This window comes from Haliotis rubra, unplaced genomic scaffold (assembly GCF_003918875.1).
Source record: "Haliotis rubra isolate DU_JTF1 unplaced genomic scaffold, ASM391887v1 Scf2051, whole genome shotgun sequence".
NCBI classification, from domain to species: Eukaryota; Metazoa; Mollusca; class Gastropoda; order Lepetellida; family Haliotidae; genus Haliotis; species Haliotis rubra.
Genome location: NW_025766061.1, coordinates 22,887 through 45,547, shown reverse-complemented (window position 1 = coordinate 45,547; position 22,661 = coordinate 22,887). Strand labels below are relative to the sequence as shown.

Here is a 22,661-nt window from a genome sequence, read left to right as displayed (position 1 = left end):
TGAAGAGCGCTTAGCGTTACCCAGCACCCACCACGAGGAGGTGGCTCTTCACGGGTGCCTGTTACATTTGACCACTTTCTAAATGGCTTTGTGTATTCACAACTTTCGGTCGTGGAAAGCCGTGCCAATTTACGCTTGTAAGGACGTGATCTGGACTACCAGTTGTCCGACTTCCATTTTTATGGAAGCCGTTGTGGCTATATGGATCGTTGACTTTGTGTGCTGGCGATTAGGTGCCTGACTCCGAGAGTGTGGATTCGAATCCTGGATGGGATTCAACCCGATAAAAGTACTAGAATCTATACTTTATTGAGAAAGTGTAATCTCAAATATAACATGTGTTACAATATATATAATAACATATTTTGTCAAACCTGAAGTACAAGGTACTGATGAGTGCTCAGATCTGTCCTCAGATAACACAGGCGTTATATGTGACATTATTTTATTTGTCACGTACATCCTTTTTTATCATATATGATGCTTACACATACTGGTTATGTTATGACTCTTCTCTTAATCTACAGTTAAACACGAGCCGCTACTGTCACTGAAGCAGCTTCCGTCTTTCATCCATTCCTGCAGTAAACAGAGAATGTGACATATCAACATCATTCTATTAAAGTACCAGCGCTATGCTGACACTGCCATGTTAATACCATCTCGTGGTCATCATCCCCCGACTGAACGCCGTCACCCCTCAATAGCGACCTGTGGTGATAATAGTGCCGTGGTACGTACCACTTGGCAGATATATTTACACAGTATAAGGTTGTTTTCACTGTATATTTCCCGAGGTTGACCCCACTACAGAGTCAAGTCGTGAGCACGATTGGGCGTTGGTTGACTAAGTAAACCGTCTTCATTCACTATCGATTCGACCCCCTCGTATGTTTGTTTTACTTGGGAACATTATGAATGTTCCTAACTTCATGTGTCTGGCATTGCTGAATGGTAGGGCAATATGACCTTAGCAATTACGGGTGAAGGTCACTGGCACATGCAGCTCTGTGATGCACCCTTTTTGCATGAATTGTGTGCCAGTCGTTACTGGATCTAACGATTGTGGGGAGATTCGATATATTTGGTCCGAACCGGGCCCGCGTTTCATTCAAATCGACAAGTTTCATTAAACGATTTGAAATAATTAAAGTATGTTTTAAAACATCTCTTTCCCAACTCACTCTCATTCACACAGAGGCAGGCGTTCGCCTGTCACGCCGAAGACCCAGGTTCGATTCCCCACATGGGTATAATGTGGGATATAAATACAGAATCTCACCCGAGTGTCTTTTGGTATCAAATATATCACCACGAGTTCATTAAGTTTGAAATATCCGAGGCTTGCTGAGGATGTTTTCACTTTTATCAATGAGTGTTGATATATTTGATGGGGACGGTGGGGTAGTCTAGTGGTTAAAGCGTTGGCTCGTCACGCCGAAGACCTTATTGTAATCCCCACATGGATACAATGAGTGAAGCCCATTTCTGGTGTCCCCGCCGTGATATTGCTGGAATATTGCTAAAACCGGCGTAAACCAAAACTCAGTCAGTCAGTGATATATTTGATTACAGAAGACACGAGGGTGAGATATCTATTTATCATAAAAATCACTCTTCATTAGTTTTCAATTGAAAATGTACATCTCTGAACACGGTACTGCTATAAGACTTGCAGTGCAGCGATGTCATAACATTGTGACGTCATCAGGATTTTGACGTGATAGCATTGCGAGGCAGTTAATTGATGACGTCAGAGAATTGTACAAAATCTACTGTCAAAACGATATCTCCCAGGAGATATCCTTTTATCTCACACAAGCAATATCTCCCGTGGAACACAGTTTTGGTTGATAACAGCGTTTATATTCATCTATATACTTGCCCCAAAGGAAATTTGGTCTGTTATTAATATATATCCTATATGTTGCATTACAGTCTGGGACCCGTGAAGGTCCCGGTTAGAATTAATCTTCAGTACCCATGCTTATCGTTAGAGGCGACTAACTGGATCGGGTGGTCAGGCTCTCTGACTTGATTGACACATGTCATCGGTTCCCAGTTGCGCAGATCAATGCTCATGTTGTTGATCACTGGACTGTCTTGTCCTGACTCGATTATTTACAGACCGCCGCCTTATAGCTGAAAAATTGCTGAGCGCGGCGTAAAACTAAACTCGCTCGTTCACTCATTACAGTCTGATGTAAAAGTACGAAATACGGATAAGGACCTTCATGACATCGGGATATGGAAATTTGAATAGTGGCAGGGCACGCTTACACCTGGGTTCATCACACGCGGTTCACAGTTATTTCGCTTTGTATGCCCGGTGGAATCTGTACATATTATTTTAAAAAATGTTCATGTCTAATAATGTGTAAGAACCAACAAACATGGGTACAATGTGTAGCCTGGATAATGTTGAATCACCGTACCGTGAAGGCGGAGTTTGTGACGTCACGCTTGTCGAAGTGGTCGACAGGTGCAGACTGTGCTGAAATAGCGTGCAGTCTAATGAATGTATAGTACAGCGCAGATATCTGGACTTACTCAATACTTCAGTGTCTATACACATCCTTACGCCATTCCTTGAAAACAGTAAACAAACAAAACCGTTCTTTCCATTCATAAACATTCATATGATTCCGTCACATGTTATTCAGCCCAGTATAGGTTATATATTGCCACATTCTGACCCACTCTTACAAACGAGTCGATTAGAAACATTTTGTTAAAAGAGATGCCAGATTTTGTATGATAGTAAATTGAATGTGTCTGATCGCCATCGCACATGACGAACACGGTGTTAATGTCGTGTTTGATTAGGGACATCTTGAGCAGCGAGTTTAGCCCTCACATCTTTAACCTGGAATCAAATATGGGGTGTGGCGAGTTCAACCATGTCTGAAGCAGGACCTGTCCTTTTCTTTCTACTTTCTACAAAACGGATTCACGTACCATAAATTGTTTAATAGCAATAGTACTCACATTAATGCCACTTCGATAATATCTGTGGTGACGGTGTCTAGCACCTCCGACGTTGGTGGCACAATGGGGGTCGGATGATCTGACGGTGCTACTGATGCAGTAGGCCTTGATATCAGTTGAGCTGCGAAGGGCTCAATGTTACCGATACCAGATAGATATGATCAGCGGAATTGCATCTACACATATCCTAAGAAAAGTGCAAAGAGTACCCGTCTTAACTATCCCACTATCCTCAGCTACAAAGGACTGCGAATACCTCAGTCCGCAAGTGTTTCGAAATTGTGAAGATAATTCAGATTAAGTGATGAAGAATCACGGCATTAAAGTTGCGTCTTGCCCGTTTATGTTCATGGTATAGTACCATGGAGATTAATGTCGAAAGGATATTTTGTACGAATGAATCGTCAAAGTGTCTGTCAGGTAGTCGGAAAAGGGGTTGATCTTGAAATGAACATATTAAGATCTTGTAGGATAGTTCCACTGACTTGACGAGCATATTCATACAACCAGGGGCGGTGGGGTAGGCTAGTGGTTAAAGCGATCGCTCGTCACGCCGAGGGCCCTGGTTCGATTCCCCACATGAGTATAATACGTGAAGCCGATTTCTGGTGTCCCCTGCTTTGATATTGTTTGAATATTGCTACAAATGGTGTAAAAGTAAACTCACTCACTCACTCACTCATACAAACTGTATTTGTTTTTCAGACGCGGTGACGGAGATTTACATTTCCAAGAATGAGTGTTGAACTGACTCAGGTCACACCTCGCCTTCCAGACGGGGCGGAGAAAGGCCAAGACAACCCGGCTTATCTTAACACAAGTATTGACAATCTCCAAAATGTAAGTTGACAACACAAATGAATAACAATCATTCAAAAAATATTTGAAATTACCTAAGTGAAAGGTGTTTCTTATGGGAGGCACTATTCCACGTTTTGCTCAGCGGATCAACGAGATCTATAATTGAGAGAAAGAATTTCTCTTTGCCCTGACCCTGCTCATGGTAATCGTCTAAGACTTGCATCCCCTTCTTTCACTGGCTTTCCCTCTGCACCATGCAGACAAATAATATTACTAAACTGCTGTTCAGATTGTCATTAATCCTAACTCACTAATAAGAATAGAATAGGAAAAACAACCCAAATCTAATAATAAAGTTTATTTCATTTGGAGTAGGATCTTGGGCACAGAAGACCTCGTCGTGTTGGGAGGCCAATTCGGCGCACAGGGTTGCTTCCCTTTAACAATGATGTGACCATTTATATAGCGCCAAACTCCAAACTTGTGTGTGCTCATAGCGCTAACAATCAATAGCACAGCACACTATTACCCCGGATAACCCAAGCTGCGTTAGAAGGTAATAGGGGCGGTGGGGTAGCCTAGTGGTTAAAGCCTTGGCTCGTCACGCCGAGGATCCGGTTCGATTTGCCACATGGGCACAATGTGTTGAGCCCATTTCTGGTGTCCCCCGCCGTGATATTTCTGGAATATTGCTAAAAGCGGAGTAAAACTAAACTCAGTCAGTCAGTCAGTAGAAGGTTATAGTGGCATAACTTTTTTCCACAGGGTACCCATTTTCCTGCTGGGTGAACAGAGTCAATTTTGAACAAACTCACTTGCCTATGGTGAGACCACATGCATTACATGCCCTAGACACTCTCAGGAGTCAAGCTGCCAAACACGGTCACTCATCAAAGACACTCCGCGCTCAACGTTGCTTAACTTCAACTGATTGGTGACCTGAGCCCTGAGCTCTGTACATAGGACCACACCCACAACCAGAACCCTTTGCCATTCCAGAATCCTATTATTGCTGCTATTGTTGGTTCGATTAAGTTCCTAGTTCTGTCAGCACTACACCCCTGCGCTTCAGTTTCAGTGAAGTAATACAGCCTGAATGAAGAACCGTCCTCCAACATTAGGCTGGAGAAGCTGCAGAAGCTTCAGTCAAACAGTCAGTTGTCGTGATCACAGGTTAATGACCGGAGAAATGGGGTACATTCCGAATGTGAAGGTCATTCTTCACACTCCAATTGACAAAGTGAGTTGGGTTAAACGCCGCTTGTAACAGTTTAATTTATAGGATTCTGGAATGGCAGGAGATTCTGGTGGTGGCGTGTGGTCCTATATAAAATATAAAAAGTTGTTTAACAATCTATCATTAAAATATTGACACAGTTCAATATTTATTACGAGGGAGGAGTGCAGAGAAAGGGACAGCAAGGTGTTCAGAACTACCCTCTGTTTGACCGAAGCTTCTAGAAAGCATGATACATTTCAAAGCCCATACGTAATACTATGTATTTTGGATACGACGTAGGGTAAAGAGTGACATACGCCCCGTAGACTGCTCGACTGACATGACTAAACGTCTTCGTTCGCTGCCATGCAGTATCACGTATACACCTCAACCCTGTAACGTTCAAATCAAACAATTCTAAATAGTGTCAGCATTCATAAGCCTTTCAACGCAATGGTGTAGTTATATATGAACAGTTAAGCGCGGCAGGTCTGACGTAAATCGATCCAGTACAAAGTAGAAAAATCAAGTGTTCAGCTTATAAAGCAAAAAACGTTTCACAATACTTGTTGACACACATGCTTGCATGAACAAGTTTCGGGATTTGTTGTCTGAACTGGCTCGCAATATCGCCTCCTTGTATATCCTATGGTTGACATTATAATCCTATATTCCAACACGTTAAGTGAGTACAATCATGCAAAGTGCATTATGCTTCTCTATTGACACCAAACCCCGATGCAGCTTGAACGACTTGTTGAAATTCCACGTCCACATTTCCTGTTTATTTCACCTGGTTGAATAACTGCATTAGAGATTGTTGAAACAACAGCTTTAAAAAATTCAGAATCGCTAATGAAACTTTATACGACTATGGAACAGGCTCGTATTGGGAATGTGGTTAGCGCAACGCTCGGGTTGACAATATCGCGTGTGTTATACACAAAGCACACCGCATTCTTTATTTGATACCAACACCCTGGTGGAATTCAATACACACACTACAGAGGATAAGTATAGCAGACACTACTCGCGTTGTTCTATATGAAAAGTGCGTTTTCACAATTAGTCAAATACTTGATATTGGAATATTGCCAAAATCGGAGTAAAACCATACTCACTCACCCTAACATTTCTGATTTAACACGCACGTAACCACTAACTGTGTAATCACGCAGCCACGAACTGTGTGACCACCTAACCACTAACTAGGTGTCCACGTAACTACTAACTGCGTGACCACCTAACCACGTGCACGAACTGTGTAACCACCCAACCACTAACTAGGTACCCACGAAACTACGAACTGCGTAACCATCTAACCACGAAATGTGTAACCACCTTACCACTAACTAGGTACCCACGTAACTACTAACTGCGTAACCATCTAACCACGAACTGTGTAACCACCTAACCACTAACTAGGTACCCACGTAACTACTAACTGCGTAACCATCTAACCACGAAATGTGTAACCACCTAACCACTGACTAGGTACCCACGTAACTACTAACTGCGTAACCATCTAACCACGAAATGTGTAACCACCTTAACCACTAACTAGGTACCCACGTAACTACTAACTGCGTAACCATCTAACCACGAAATGTGTAACCACCACTAACTAGGTAATAACTACTGCGTAACCAACCACCTGTGTAACCACTAACTAGGTACCCACGTAACTACTAACTGCGTAACCATCTAACCACTAACTAGGTACCCACGTAACCACTGACTAGGTACCCACGTAACTACTAACTGCGTAACCATCTAGCCACGAAATGTGTCTTTCACTCGTGTGCACAATGTCACAACATTTTATGCTCACTTTGTTCTTCTCATGCACCTTTGTTTAAATTCAAAATGTAGAGTTATTATTTTGTGATTAAATATATTTTTCATTATTCAGACACCAAAAGAGAGTGAAACGAGGCATCGAAATAACAGCCCTGAATATGATCCCGAAAACCAGGATTATGAAATGAATGGCTGTCAAAGTGCCATCACATCAGCACAAACAGCGGTGATTACTATTTACCAGGAAAACCCAGCACTGATATGGAGAATCATTGCTATTGTTGTGTTTGTGCTATACATGGGGTATTTTGCCTATGCTATGTACTGTCAATTTGGAGATGAAGGTTCTATCAGACTTCTGGTTGGGACAGTACTTGCTGTGTTACTCATCGTGGTGAATCTGGTGTGGGACTCCATCAAGGCCCCGTTTGAAGCATGTGGAAAGGCGTTAGCAGACAATGCCAGAAGAATGAAAATAGTCAGATGGTGAGTGATATTGCAATTACTGATGCACAAGTGGCTGGGATCTATGGCCTGTGTTTACGAGTTTCATCAAAGAGCACGCGAGGCTTTTTGAGCATGCGAGGCCTTTCCTTCAAGGCCATGTTGACGTGCTCAAAACATTAAGAATCCATTAAAGCGAACATTCGAAAACTCAACCTACTCTCCCAGCCATCTTACATGCTATCACATCATGCTAAAAAGCAGCGCATTACATATGTTGTAATTATATCAATGGCTATAATTTTAAAAATTTGTAGGTTTTGATATTCACTGCTCGCATTGTTTGCTGTTGTGCTATAGTTGTAATTTAATAGGTAGTAGTTATTACATGCAGTTGATTTATTTCAGGGTGCTGTATGTGGTGTGTGTAATTGCCATCATCATAATCCTGGTGATTGAGGTGGCGATACCAACTCCCAAGAACCTGATATCCCTCGCAGGTCTGGCTGCCTTCATCTTCTTGTGCTTCATCTCCTCCAGAGACCCTGGAAGGGTAGGTAGTACACTCAAATTGCTGGAAGTACTGACAACCATGATTAAATACCACACCCCATGTCTTGCTGCTTTGTAGAAACATGATGAAGGGTATTACATATCATTAGCCTCCGAAACATTAATCAAGCGACAGAATCTGTCAATCAAGTATTTAACTAGCATCCAATTTGTTTGTTTGTTGTTTAACGCCGTACTCTGCAATATTCCAGCTATAAGGCCGTGGTCTGTAAATCATAGTCTGGACCAGACAATCCGGTGATTAACATCTTGAGCAATCTGGATACGATGACGTGTCGCGATGTTAGTCGCCTCTTAGGAGAAGCATGGGTTCCTGATGACCAATTCTTTATCGGATCTTCAGGGACCAGCATCCAATAAGACTCTTTACCGTTCCTGCACATTGGGTTCATGGCGGGTTGTTCTTACTCTTCGCCTGACCTTATCCAGTCATTGCTACTTGTTAACAATCATCTGTTGTTAATGTTAATCACGACATACTGTACGTATATATACGTCTCATCTATCGGTTGTAGTCACCTTTAGCTTGATAAGGGTGCAAGACTGTACACTCTATGCAATACACAGGAAGTGTTATTGACTTTCCAACTTCCAGAATGACGAAACAATTCATGACGCATTGAATGATCGTGTTATCACATCAAACACAAACATTAGTCCATCTTTATACAAGCAAACACATCACAGATGTGGAGAATCATTGCTATTGGTGTATTCTGTCAAACTTGTCATATTTTCGCTATGCCATGTACTGGCAATGTCGAAATGACATTCTTTTGGTTGGGACCACACATCGTGATAAATCTTGGCACTGCCTCCATAAATAGTGCTTGTTATAAAGACATATAATATTACATGTTCTTGGAAAGATGAGCAGTGATCAGCTTTTTGTCAGAATATATACTGTATAGGACTCGGTACATGAGTGTTTCCAACTATCGGTTTTGAGATTTCACACTCGAATCTGAGCTTCTGCTAGCAATTAAAACAAGAATTTCAACTTGATAAAATATATAATGCAGTGTCATTTCATCATGATCATTATGGGGACGGTGGGGGTAGCCTCGTATTGATGCCTACAATCACTAGGCTTTAATCACGCTCGTCAGGCTGTAGACCATTGTTCGATTCTCGATATTGCTGGAATATCGCTAAATACGGGATGAAATTAAACTCACTCATTCATAATCATCATGTCTATAATTATATTTTCAGGTTGACTGGCACCCGGTGTTCTGGGGACTGGCACTGCAGTTCTTCTTCGCGGCCATCATCTTGCGGACGCAGTGGGGGTATAATGGGTTCAAGTGGCTTGGCGATCGAATCACAGAATTCCTGGCCCACACCGATGCTGGATCTAAGTTCGTCTTTGACAATACGTCAGTCCATTTCTTTGCATTTTCTGTGAGTATGTTCACAATACTTCAACAACTATCATTGCAATTTTGGAATATCCTAGTAATATTATTATTACATATATCATCCACTGCATTCTGGATACATCAAATTAAAAAAAGTTAGACATTATTATGCTGATAGATAGGTACTCATAATTCAACACCACAGGTGTACCGACCAAAGCGGACAGTCACTTTTTACTGATAATATATAACTTCTGGTACTTTCATGCTACAGTTCCACTGTTTTTCTGATAGGCAGCATCAAATCAATGTTGATATATTTCCAATACACGAAAAGCAAGAGAATGAAAACATATATGGTATTTCTATGAGTTATCGACCATTAATGAGGGCAATACAGTTTTATTGAACCATGGGACGAATGTCATTTTTCTTCCATGGTCTATAAAACATGATGTTGACCGGAATGTGTTCAATAATTGTTCCTTTACTTGATATACGAAACAACAATATTTTAATTTTAATATTTCATGCGACCAAGTACACATTGTTGATAATAGCTTTTCTTCAGTGTAAATTACATTAAAACGATCAGCCATGGAGAAGATGCTTCACAGTGAACTTGGTTACCCTCTCGCTGATGTACAACAACCCAGTTTCTCTTTTAAATGCAATAGAGTAATCGTCCAGGGATTCCACTTTGGGATCGCAACCTGGAAAGGTTACCTCTTAAAGAAGGCCATTTTCTCATTTAAAGACATTTCATATATAATTCGTAAATGCAATAAGAAAATATACTACCCATCAAAAGTTTAGACTCCCTTAAAGCACTCACTATATGTTATGTATATATATATATATATATATATATATATATATGTATATACGGTTACATCGAAGATGAATTTCTCCACTAACTAAAGGGAACCATCTGCAAACCTCATGCAGATGAATTGCATGAGGATCATGCATCAATTTTCTTAAAGAATGTGCAAACATCGTGCATGTAGACAGCTGCGTTTTGGTGTAAATTGGCGAATTGTTAAGAATTCGCCAATTTCCACTGAGTTTCATGATTTTTGAAAGCATGACAATAATCTTTTCAACGTTACGAATGCGTTTTACAATACATCAGTTCATTTAGGAAATTCTAGTTTACAACAGTTGAGTGAAGTAAGTGGCTACATTTACACTAGTGAGTCTAAACTTTGGATGGGTAGTATATATGTACGACTTCATTCAAGATGACTTGATTCCAAATATGAATTATTTGCTTTCAGATCATGCCTGTGGTCACCTTCTTCAGCGCCTTCATCTCCATCACATACTACCTGGGCGTCATGCAAGCTATTGTCAAGGTCTTTGGACGGTTTCTCTCCTTCTGTCTGGGAACCACACCAGCGGAGTCACTGAATGCTGCTGGAAATATTTTTGTCGGCATGGTACGTGCTTCGTTTGTATATTTTTTCCGTGTTCAGAAAGCCATTTCCAAAGTGTCTGGGATTACGTTTTATATTTGCTGAAGTCATGATGTGCGATGTCAGGCAGCAATTGGAAGCGACAGAACCCTTTGCTGAATCTTTTTGCATGGATCTGTATATGAAACACATGAGGAAGTCTCACTTGCCATCTCCATTTCAAGTCCTGGTTGGTAAATCAGGGGAATGGGATTGGCTATTTGAAAGTAATTGAACAGCATTAAGTTATCGATATACCCGAGGCTTAAGTTAGTCTTCTTCGCCAAGTCACTTTGTTTTGATTTTGCCAACCCAAGCGGAAATCAATATGCAAAACGAAACAGATCCGCAAGGATTGGACCTCAGCTGGTACCCATCGGGATGGATGCTTCTTGTCTTAATCTTTACTTTTTGAAAAAATTGATTTACGGATTCTAATGATAAAGCATGCTGCTTAACGTGGTGTCATAACGTAAATTCATTGATCCATATATACTCTTCACAAAAAAAAACTTGACATAGAACAATTTGAATTTTAGGAAAATATTAGACACAAACCAATCCATGCTGAATCCCAACATGTTGGGGAATGGTTGCCGACGACAAAATGTTTGCAAAAAGAAACGTTGAACAAAACGTAACGTTACACTTACGCCTGTAGTGAATCGCTAAAACGCACCCTATAGGAAATGCACGTGCATCATGAAATTGTGTATCACCCTGAGCGGAAGTCTATGTCTGTAGACTTTAAAAAACCACATCAATGGTACTCCACATGCATTGCTTTAAGCCACTGTAGACGACGAGAGAATGAATAGACTGACAGAAGCTCAACGACACAACGCCATCGGCCGTTTACAGGGATGGGCATCGCAGCATGATGTGGTAAGGCACTTCAGCGTGTCCAGACAGACCATCTCAAACCTATGGACCCGACACAACAATACTGGGAGTGTTAATGACCTAGAGTTACCACCGCCGCCCTGGATCGCTACATCCGGTTGAGACATCTTCGTTCAAACACCATGGCCGCATCATCCACAAAAATCCAAATCCCTGGACTGCGTCGAATCTCCGACCAGACACTGCGCAATTGGCTATGGGAATCTAGACTTATTGCCAGAAGACCAGTTCAACGTCAAGTCGTTTCCTTCATCAACGTCAACTGTTGATCTTTGGAGCATGACAATGTTCGACCTCACGTTGCACGTGTTTGACAGGGCTTCCTCCAGCAAAACAATGTTCAGGTGTTACCTTGACCTTCTCGATCACCGGATTTGTCCCCCATTGAACATCTGTGGGATACTCTTGATCGACGCTTGCGCTAGCGTAATCCGCCACCTCAGACACTTCAAGAACTGCACACATCACTTCAGCAAGAGTATCAAAACATTCCTCAAGACAAAATTCGCATCTTTCTTTCTTCACCGCTGCCAAGCTGTTATCGGTGCTCATGGTGGTCACACCATATACTGACAATACACTATGACCGAGTGAATTTAATAGCCCTCTGTGGTTTTACCAAACACTTTCTGGATAACCATGTTTTGGAAATTTGTAAAGTGATGCTTTTACTGTAATTGAGCAACGATGTCATGTTTGAATCAGTTATATGCACTCAGTAAATTAACTCCAAAAGAGCAATGTCAAGTTTTAAGAGTATATATACAATTTTCACAATATGATATCATCAAATTGCCGAGTGCCCAATTTACAAGGGTGAACAGGAAATGAAAGAGACCAGTGACGCTTTCTTATCTCTTTTTTTATATTTGTATTCTTTGTATATATTCAGAGTGGTAATATTTATTCAGAATGGCATACCCTGTAATGTGTGACACGATATATGACTTCCAACTTCCAACAGTCATCTTCAAACAGTAGGTCGAGCAGTTCTAGCTTCTGGGATCTAGGTTTCACAATGTTTGTGCTCCTTTAACGAAGATGCAACCCATGTTTCATCAGGCGATTTCAAAACGTTTTGCGGCGGGCATGTTGAGGATACATGCAGTTACGGGTCAAATACAGTTTCCCCATTACGAGTACTATCTGTTTCCTGGTTGTTTAGGTAAACAATTCACTAGCTTGTTTGTCACAGAAGCCACACGTGGGACAGGATACTCTCACCATTAATAACGCCTGTCTGTTCAATGTCTTTTTTACCAAATGTAACTTATTACATATAAACCATAAGTTTCCAAAGAATTATAATATCACCCAGATCTGGAGAACATGAACCTGCCGTTATGAGCAGCTACAGTAAATGCCTGGTTGTGTTTCAGACGGAAGCTCCTCTGATGATCAAGCCATTCCTGGATACTATGACAATATCTGAGCTCCATGCAGTGATGACAGGAGGATTCGCTACAATTGCGGGCAGTGTGCTTGGAGCTTACATAGGCTTTGGGGTAAGACACCATGTAATCTCCAGAGTGAAATATGTTATACATACTTCGTATTTTGATCCATGTACTTAGCAGTTCAAGTGAATTATGAAAATGTCTAACTGTATATTATTTTCATTTTGAACCAGCACTTGATCAAACTCTTTATTGACTAAGTATTGGCAAATAATAAATAAAATATCTCTAATTGTGGGCCTAATGCTAAGATAACGCATTAATACATCCATGAAATTCACAAAACAATAAAATATCTGGTATTGAAAGGTCCATCTATTCACATATTGGCTTTGGTTTTATTTGTAGTTAAACTAAGTATTGGCAAATAATAAATAAAATATCTCTAATTGCGGGCCGAATGCTAAGATAACGCATTAATACATCCTTGAAATTCACAAACCAATAACATATCTGCACTAAATGGTGAAAATAATTACGTTAATAATCAACATCCCCCCTGATTGGAGCAATATTTCAACAGCATAAAACCTTGATGTCTTTATTTCATTACAACCGACCATGTAGGTTTTTGAGAAATTTCAACGAGCCTCATACAACTCTTGCTCAAACGTTGTTTAATCGAGGTTAACACTCCAGGTTCGAGTAAAGCCTTCAAACAGCGTTTTCTTAGGCTGATGGAGAACATCTCCAGATTTGACGCAATGTGATTTCAAACTTCTTGCTCATGATACAGTCCGAATAGTACAATGGGCTTTAACCAAATAGCTCTTACGAATTTGAAAATGTCATGTCTATGATTGAAAGGGGTGGTAGGGTTGCCTTGTGGTTAAAGCATTCGCTCAGGTTCGATTCCCGAATATGGGTGCAATGTATGAAGGGATTCTTACTTCGGACCTGACTCATCCTTCAGGTTCCCCCCAACCATTTACTGTCAGCGTCAGTGATGTCGGCACCAGCGGCTTTGGCCATCTCTAAACTAATGTGTCCGGAGACGGAAAGGACGGCATCCACGTCGGAAGACTATAACAAGATGAAGAAAGGGTAAGTTTGTGCCACAGCAGTTGCAGTGACAGCAGTCGAATTGCTGGTATCATTAATCCTTATCGTGGATCCTGGATCAGAAGTGATTTCAAAACACAGACTTGTTAGCTTGTTAAATAGTGTATTTCTTCAAAATCAAAACAGAGACGATGGGGTAGCCTGGTGGTTAAAGCGTTCGCTCGCCACGCGGAAAACCCGGGTTCGATTGCCGACATGGGTACAATGTGTGAAGCCTATTCCTGGTGCACCCTGCCTTGATATTGCAGGAATATTGCTGCAAACGGCATAAAACCTCCCTAACTCACTCACCTAATCATAACAGACTGTAGCAGTGTCAATAAAAGACGAATCGACATGACTCCGTGTCACTTGTAGACATGTCATGACACTAATACGGTGTATTGTGACGCCTGGAATGACTTTTGAATAACCTGCATCAGTTATGTTTTGTGATGAGAACCGTAATTAATAATCTTCAGCAACCCATGCTTGTCGTAAGAGGCGGCTACCTGGATCTGGAAGTCAGACTCGTTGATTTGGCTGACACATGTCATCGTATCTCAGGTGCGTAGATCGATGCTCATGGTGGTGATCACTGGATTGTTTGGTCCAGACCGAATTATTTAAAGGCCGACGCCATGTAGCTCGAATATTGCTGAGTACGGCATAGAATTAAACCCACTCACTCACTGCTTTAAGATGCAAATGACTGTGGGTAAGACTAATAGAGTTTTGTGAAATCAACACGAATTGGCAACAATTGAAATCATACAGACATACAAACCCAGTTTTAACCTTAAATATAGGAATGGCCCTTTGGTTTACAATTAAGACATAATTTTTCATTACTTTCAATTCCAGTATAGCCACCAGTTTCCACTGCAATATTAGAATGACTGTATCTGAACTGGGCGGTGGGATACGTTCGCTCGTCACGCCGAAGACTCGGGTTCAAATCTACACATGGGTACAATGTTTGAAGTCCATTTCTAGTGTCCCCCGTCGTGATATTGCTGAAATGTTTCTAAAATGGCGGCGTAAAACTAAGCTCACTCACTCACATCTGTCCTCTTAATACTTTAAAATGTCAAAGATCACCCCCACCACCCCGCTGTATAAAATGACGGTTGGAGAACATCAGGTCTTAGTGTGTCAAATGCCTTCATGACAACTATTAAAGGGACAGTCTCGCATTCAATTCACAATCAATGGAGATAATATATTATGTTTAGTTCGGTGGCCAGAAGTAATAGCACACCCACACACTTTTCAAGTGTTGAAATACCTTCATAATCAATGTATGTTTCTTCAAACTTTCAATATCCCATTAAAGCATAGAAAGTGATCAATAGTTGACTGTGTACTTCAATCGAGCTTGAGACCACACATCAATCACGGCGGTTGGAGTAGCCTCCCTTGTCTGTTGTCATTACTTGTTTAGTGATAGAATGCATTTAATCTTCATGCTGAAAATGGTTTGTTTTTTTCTTTATGCAGCTTGTGGCCACGTGTCCTTTAAAAGAAGCTACAGACAGTATTGAAGCCTTAAAACTGATCAATAGAAACCCACTTTACTTCATCCCCTCTGCGTAACGATGAACTCATCAACAAAACTTAACTGGTTGTATTATTGTACAAACACCCGTAACCCCATTAGCTTCTACATGTATCCCTTGTCACTGGCTTCTACCTGTACTCCCTTGTCATCACATTGTTACTGTACATCCCAATTCACGTCCTTGATGTTTTTGTTAATTATTTATTAATAATTAATATATATAAACAAGTGATTTCTGCAGGTGTATCAGCAATAAATATATAAAATATGAGTCCAGATATTTCTTCTTGCCAAATCTCTTTTACATCTGCACTTTATATCTCCTATATATATATATAGTCCCCTGTTTTCTACCTTACTCATACTTGCTTGACAACGATACTGTATCGAAACGTCGCATCTACCGAATAAAAAAGTAGTTTATCCATAAAGTTTGTGTGTATATCAAAATTTAAGTCAACAACATATAAAACCATTAAAACATAACTGCTATCATGAAATATATACTGTTATCACGAAACGAAGTTAGAAAATCGATGATGAATACGAAAATGGGTAGAAATGCCATACTTCCGATCCTGATACCTTCTTAACATCTGTCTAGTTTCCAAAACTTCTCATTGTACATGATGAAGTCCAAGCTGAAAGTAAATGTTTACCGGGAATCAGTCCAACAAACAATAAAAACTGTGATGTAATTTACAATTTATTTAAATCAGTACATAAGTATCACTATGACAGTACAAAATATACAGCTCTTTAGAAAAATATTGTGCAGTTCTTAATATAGCACATCACTGCCCCTTATTAGGTACAATCCATAACACTTGACACACACGGACTGACTGACTGACTGAGTTTTGGTTTTACGCCGCTTTTAGCAATATTCCAGCAATATCACGGCGGGGGACACCAGTAATGGGCTTCACACTGGACACACACACATGGTATAACATAACAATGTTGAGTATGCTTCAGATATCTTACCGAAATCTATATCAATCGTTTCAGTACATCACTCGTAGTCTTTATTGCCAACAATTCGTATTTCACAGGCAGCAGCGAAACCTTATAGAGGCAGCTTCCGAGGGTGCCACAACGTCCATCGGTCTCATCGCCAACATCATCGTCAACGTCATAGCCTTTCTCGCTCTCCTCGCCTTCGTCAATGCCACACTTACCTGGTTTGGAAACCGGGTTGGTGTAGAAGAATTTACATTTGAGGTAGCTTGTTAATGTTTACTTACATATTAATGTAGTGTTTCGTTACGTGTTTTACTCGTGTTAATACTCATTGGATTCAAGTTCAGTAGAACCAGAAATACTGTAGAGACTGGTTATACGTATCATATTTTCCATTAATCTTGTTAATTCCACTGATTTTGTTCAATGGCGAATAAAAGGGACGAACAGAATACAATCCAAAGATGGAGGAAAAGCAAACGAAGCCTTGGTTGAAATGTTATGTTGTATTCAATACAAAAGAATACCTAGGTTTGTCTAGCCTCAGAAATAGATTTCAATAGTTAAGATCAAAAGGCTAAAATATACATCAGTATCTGTATCTATCAGTGTCAAACAACAAATAATAATTAAATAGTGCCAGACAGTTGGAAAGTGTCGCAAACCCATCTTAAGGTCGTAGTATGGAATAGCATCACACATTTTGACACACGCTCATATTTGGTAATCAATCGAGAAGACAATCAGAGTCAATTGGGATTCAAACCCTCGATGACCAGGCCCTGGTTCGGCCACAGCTATTCCCTGTGTACTGAATGTCAAACCTTCATTTGGAAGCTTGCAATGTATTGTCTTCTCCTTTCAGTTCATTTGTTCCTACCTGCTGTACCCAGTTGCCTGGTTCATGGGTACACAACCAGCTGACTGTCGTCGTGTGGCGGAGCTGGTGGGCGTGAAGACCTTCACGAACGAGTTTATCGCCTACAAATCTCTCCAGGAACTGTTGCAAAACAGACAGACGTTCCTGAACTACACAGAGACCTACGGCTACAAGGACGAGTGGTACTGGGATGACCAAGCTGTTGTTCTTACTCAGTGGAATATGACGCTTAAGAGAGGATTCATGGAGGTTCGTGTTTGCTGCATTATTCCATCTGAAGTTACTTGAGCAAGACACATTGTTGTACGTCGTTCACGTGGAACATGGTTTGCGTATATTTTCTTCTTATTCGAAATAATATAAAATAAAATGTCGTTTATGAGCATGTCCAGTGGACCTATATTTGGAAAATGTGTAAACATCTGAAACCACTGAAAGGTTTTCTACCAAACCCACACCTGAGACAACGTAAATATTGAGTGAGTGAGTTTTACAACAGCAATATTCCAAATATGGCGGCGGTCTGTAAATACTCAGGTCTGGACGAGACAATCCAGTGACCAACAGCATGAGCATCGACCTACGCAACTGAGATACGATGACATGTGTCAACCAATTCAGCAAGCCTGACCACCAGATCCCGTTAGTCGCCTCTTACGACAAGCATGGGTTACTGAAGATCAACTCTTACCCGGATCTTCACGGGTACAATGTAAATAGTTGTTGTTGTACAGCTGTCGGTTCATGCATGTTATCTAATCCTACGTTTTGTTTCATACGTTCCAGGAACGCTCAGAGGTCATATCAACGTATGCATTATGTGGGTTTTCCAACGTCGGGTCGATGGGCATCCTTCTAGGTGCATTATCGGCGCTTGCTCCGTCTCGGAAGAAAGACCTTGCCTCCATAGTCCTCAGGGCAATGATAGCAGGAAATGTCGCATGCTTTTTGACAGCATGTATAGCGGGTAAGAAAATATTTTAGTTAGTGAGTGAGTATGGTTTTACACCGCTTGTAGCAATATTCCAGCAATATCACGGCGGGGGACACCAGAAATGGGCTTCACACATTGTACCCATATGGGGAATCGAACCCTGATCTGGGAGGTGACGAGCGAACGTTTTATCCACCTCACCGCCCCTTTTTAATTTTAGAAAAGTAAACATCATCGCATTTTGCACTGAAGTGTTTCAAATATCATTTGCTAAGCTCTCAGTTTCAATGAATGTCCCTGTTATAGGCACTGACAGCCTTGAGCGTAATTCAATGATTGATCCTCGGCTTGATTGTACATATGCCGACCGCTGCCACTTCTATTGTCACAATATCGATACGCAATCTACAATAGTAATACGTGTAGAAAATCGAAGCAATACAATAATTAAGGTATGTATGTGATATTTCATCTAATATATTCTCTTTTCAGGTTTGTTTTTCCGAGAATTCTGAGCCACCAGTGAGGAACCATATACTAGTGGGTTCGGCAACCAAGCAACCTTTGAGATCTGCATACTCTATGCACCATCGTACTCGACAAATATGAACAATGGCAGGAAGGATGCATAATACCGGTTTATAATATTCTATACATGACGCATTGGATAATCAGTACAATGTGGTTCGCTCATATGTTTAGTGTTTTCCAAAATAGGAGTGATTGTATAAATATTTGTTAGATGAAATATGGACGACAGAGTGCCGACGTCAGTTACGAAACCTACTTAATCGTGAGAGAGGATATCCTGGACCGTAATATAACTTCTGAAATTACAAATATTTATGATATTGTTTAGAAACTTACATATCAACTTGAAAACCAACCACCACAACTACAAGCAACAACTGCCATCCGCGTACTTTAGAACAATTGGGCAGTGGTTGACTGGGGCAGTAACTTGTCATTGAGGAGTGCTGTTTAAGAGGTTTAAATGAAACTGCAGGTTTTCTTTTTTACATATTCACAACCATCAAACCTCTCCAAAATCACTCTTTGAAAAGTAAAGTTGGTTGAATGTAAATTAAAGCGTTAACGTTGTTTGAATAACTTGTTTCTGCTCAAAGAAAGCAAGACTGCAAAATCACTTCAGACAGATAAAATATGTGAAGCGAGAAATCCATGTTCATTATCACAAGAAATCATTCCAAATTTGTACGTCAGAGCACCGTATGACCATTGACATTGACTCATTATCTTACTTGACCTTGAATCATAATTATATTTGACCTTGAATCATAATCTTACTTGACCTTGAATCATACTCATAATTGACTTTGAATCATAACCCCTGTCCCTTGGTATTTGAATCTTTAGGAAAGTTTGATAACATGTACAGAGGCATACTTTATCTTAAATAATAATTTCAGGAAAATATTCCTTGATACTCATTTTCGAATTATTTAAATAGGATAAACTACACGAGTTTTAATCATTCTTTTTATACCAGAAAATTTGCTCAAATGTATAATTCCCCTCTATTCAGTGCTGCTTATATATTTTATGTTGTGCTGCTATTACCATGTTCCATAGACACATATGAACAGGCAGTTGAAGTCATGATCTAGATGGTTATAGCAATACACATGTAGCACACTGCCCATGGTAACACGATATGTAACATAAGTTCGTGATGTTTATATGGTTTTATGCATGTTTTATAATAAAACTTTCTGTAAGTGATTGTGTTTGTAGTCTTATCAATCCAACAATATAACGACGCTATCGTGGTATAATCAGCTAGCGTGCTAACGTTACATCAACAATACGACATCAAGAGTGTATGTCAGTATTGTTAGTGTGTGAGTTGGATTTTGAGCCGCTCGAAATAGCATTATTCCAGCAATTTCACGGCGGTGGACACCAGAAATAGGCTTCATATATTATACCCATGTGGGGAATCGAACCCGGGTCTTCGGCGTGTCGAGAGAACACTTTGACCACAAGGCTACCCCACCGCCCCAATATTTTTAGTGACTTCGTAGATTCGTCCAAAGAAACTGAGGGTTCTCAGTAGGTCAGCATCCCGTGTAGGCCACATTTTAGTGTTACTATTTTGTACATTACTCTCAGCAATATTCCAGTTATAAGGTGGCAGCCTGTACATAGTTTTGTTCCTGATAAAACCAGTGGTGGATAACAAGAACATCGTCTCATTACGTCGGGGTAGGAGAGTGCAATCCCAAAACGTAACAATCAAAACTAATTATTCCTACACCAAAGGCACATGGCTTGCTGGGGGTTCGGTTCTTACCCGATATCCTCAAGCAGTACTCGGGATCTACATTCACTGGCACTAGTGATGTGCATGGGCGGACGTCTACCAGGACTTAACCTGAACTCAATACACCGGGTATATCCTGTTTCTTAAGGCGTTGGCTATTGCCGCCGGCTCGGACTGTTACTTACACAAATGGATTTGTTCCCTGCTTGGACATCCGTATGTTTAACGTGCAAACACGCAAGGGCTAAAAATATTTTAAATAAAATGTTTTTCATTTAAAATGTACCTTGTTATGAAAGCTCTTATGTTGTTGTTGATCGAGTAACTTTGCTTCCGAAACACTTTTTTAATAAATGTAGATGAAGAAAGATCCACATCACCCGATAAAGGTATTTTGACATCTCACATGACATTTACATTTCCACACTGGCGGGGAAAAGTGGGATAAGGACACTTTTATTATTTCACGTTGGAATGAAAATGCAGGGCGGGCGGGGCAACTATTGACTGGCTTCAGAAATCGGTATTACGTTGCCGTTCGTATAATAGTGAGTGAGTTTAGTTTTACGCCGCAATCAGCAATATTCCAGCTATATGGCGGCGGTCTGTAAATAATCGAGTCTGGACCAGACAATCCAGTGATCAACAGCATGAGCAATCGGGAACCGATGACATGTATCAACCAAGTCAGCGAGCCTGACCACCCGATCCCGTTAGTCGCCTCTTATGACAAGCACGAGTTAGTGAAGATCAATATTCTAACCCGGACCTCCACGGGTTCGTTCGTATAATAGTTTATCTATGACTTACTGTTAGTACGGTTTTCATATGTACAGTCAGTTACCAGATTCACAGAACGGCAGTTCAACAGAATAGCAATATATACAGAAGTTGATTCGCATTAATGTAATACCATACGCCGTGTACATTTACAATCCAGGTTTCTATCTCACAAAGCTGCTTAGCAATACGGTGATCGGAACTCTCATACTACATTTGACCTACGACTCTCACTGCGCTGCGCCCGATTTGTGAAACGCCGCACTGCGCCAAGACTAACGCTTAGTCCCTGAATATATATCATTTTGAATGTAACCAATACACTCATGTAAATTGAAAATGAGCCCCAGTGAATTGTGGGATTATTGGGGGAAATCTTGGGAAATCTAGACTTGCTTCATTTAGGGTTTTAACATTGCAAGGAGTAGGGAAAATATTGTGGTTCAGGGACTATGAGACAGACTACCCTGGGGCACGAAGTTTACATTTACGTAACAACACCCTATGACCCAATTGGTGAACAGGAAACGCCAGCGGGAATAATGTCATCTGACGACAGCCTTGTAGCAATGTTGCTGGGGTCATCAAGTGAGCACAGGCTCCTCTCTGTGTTTTATCATTTCAACACGCATTGTCATTGAATAAGCCCAGCGTTATTGAGAGTTTTCATTATTTGTTATTGAAGCGAGTTTATGTATTTTTGATCTCCAACATCTCCAACTTTACCTGAGCAAAGACATTCCTTCCAAAACTCAGAACGGAACCCAGGAAATGGTCTCCTGGCCCCGATTTCTCGAAACAAACTTAAGTCTTAGTTTCGACTTAAGTTAGAGTTTTGACTCAAATTTGAGAAAATGCATTTCCCAAAATGAACTAAAATCGATACTAAACTCAAACATAGTAGACGATTTGAGTTTGGTGGATAGATTACTTAAGTTGTTTGGGCTTTTTTATTTAAAAAATGCAGTTGAGTTAAAAAATTCAGCTGTTTCAAATTGTCCAACTCAGTTTGAAATTTGAGTAAAAACTTAAGTTTGTTTCGAGAAATCGGGGCCTGATCTTGGAGATAGTACAGGGTTCTTCATGTTTTTCAAGCAACTCGTGCTGCACGTGCAGTTCACAAGAACCAGCCCTATAAAATGCACCCCCCCCCCAAACCTGGTTGAAACATTCACATTACAACGTCAGCTGTATGCCGCGACTCACGACAGCTCA

General features: G+C 40.6%; 1 protein-coding gene across 1 annotated transcript in view; it reads left to right on the top strand.

The window, feature by feature from the left end:
- LOC124276087 (solute carrier family 28 member 3-like) overlaps nt 1-20,125 on the top strand; it is a 37,233-nt gene extending 17,108 nt beyond the window's left edge. Inside the window, exons 2-12 of the mRNA XM_046711743.1 lie at nt 3,694-3,828; nt 6,921-7,294; nt 7,661-7,805; nt 9,041-9,229; nt 10,467-10,628; nt 12,926-13,051; nt 13,917-14,047; nt 16,661-16,829; nt 17,434-17,697; nt 18,235-18,415; nt 18,875-20,125. Of these exons, the coding sequence (XP_046567699.1) occupies nt 3,724-3,828; nt 6,921-7,294; nt 7,661-7,805; nt 9,041-9,229; nt 10,467-10,628; nt 12,926-13,051; nt 13,917-14,047; nt 16,661-16,829; nt 17,434-17,697; nt 18,235-18,415; nt 18,875-18,897 (1,869 nt within the window). The 5' untranslated portion in view covers nt 3,694-3,723 and the 3' untranslated portion in view covers nt 18,898-20,125. The remainder of the gene's footprint in view (nt 1-3,693; nt 3,829-6,920; nt 7,295-7,660; nt 7,806-9,040; nt 9,230-10,466; nt 10,629-12,925; nt 13,052-13,916; nt 14,048-16,660; nt 16,830-17,433; nt 17,698-18,234; nt 18,416-18,874) is intronic.
- Nucleotides 20,126-22,661: the final 2,536 nt, after the last annotated feature.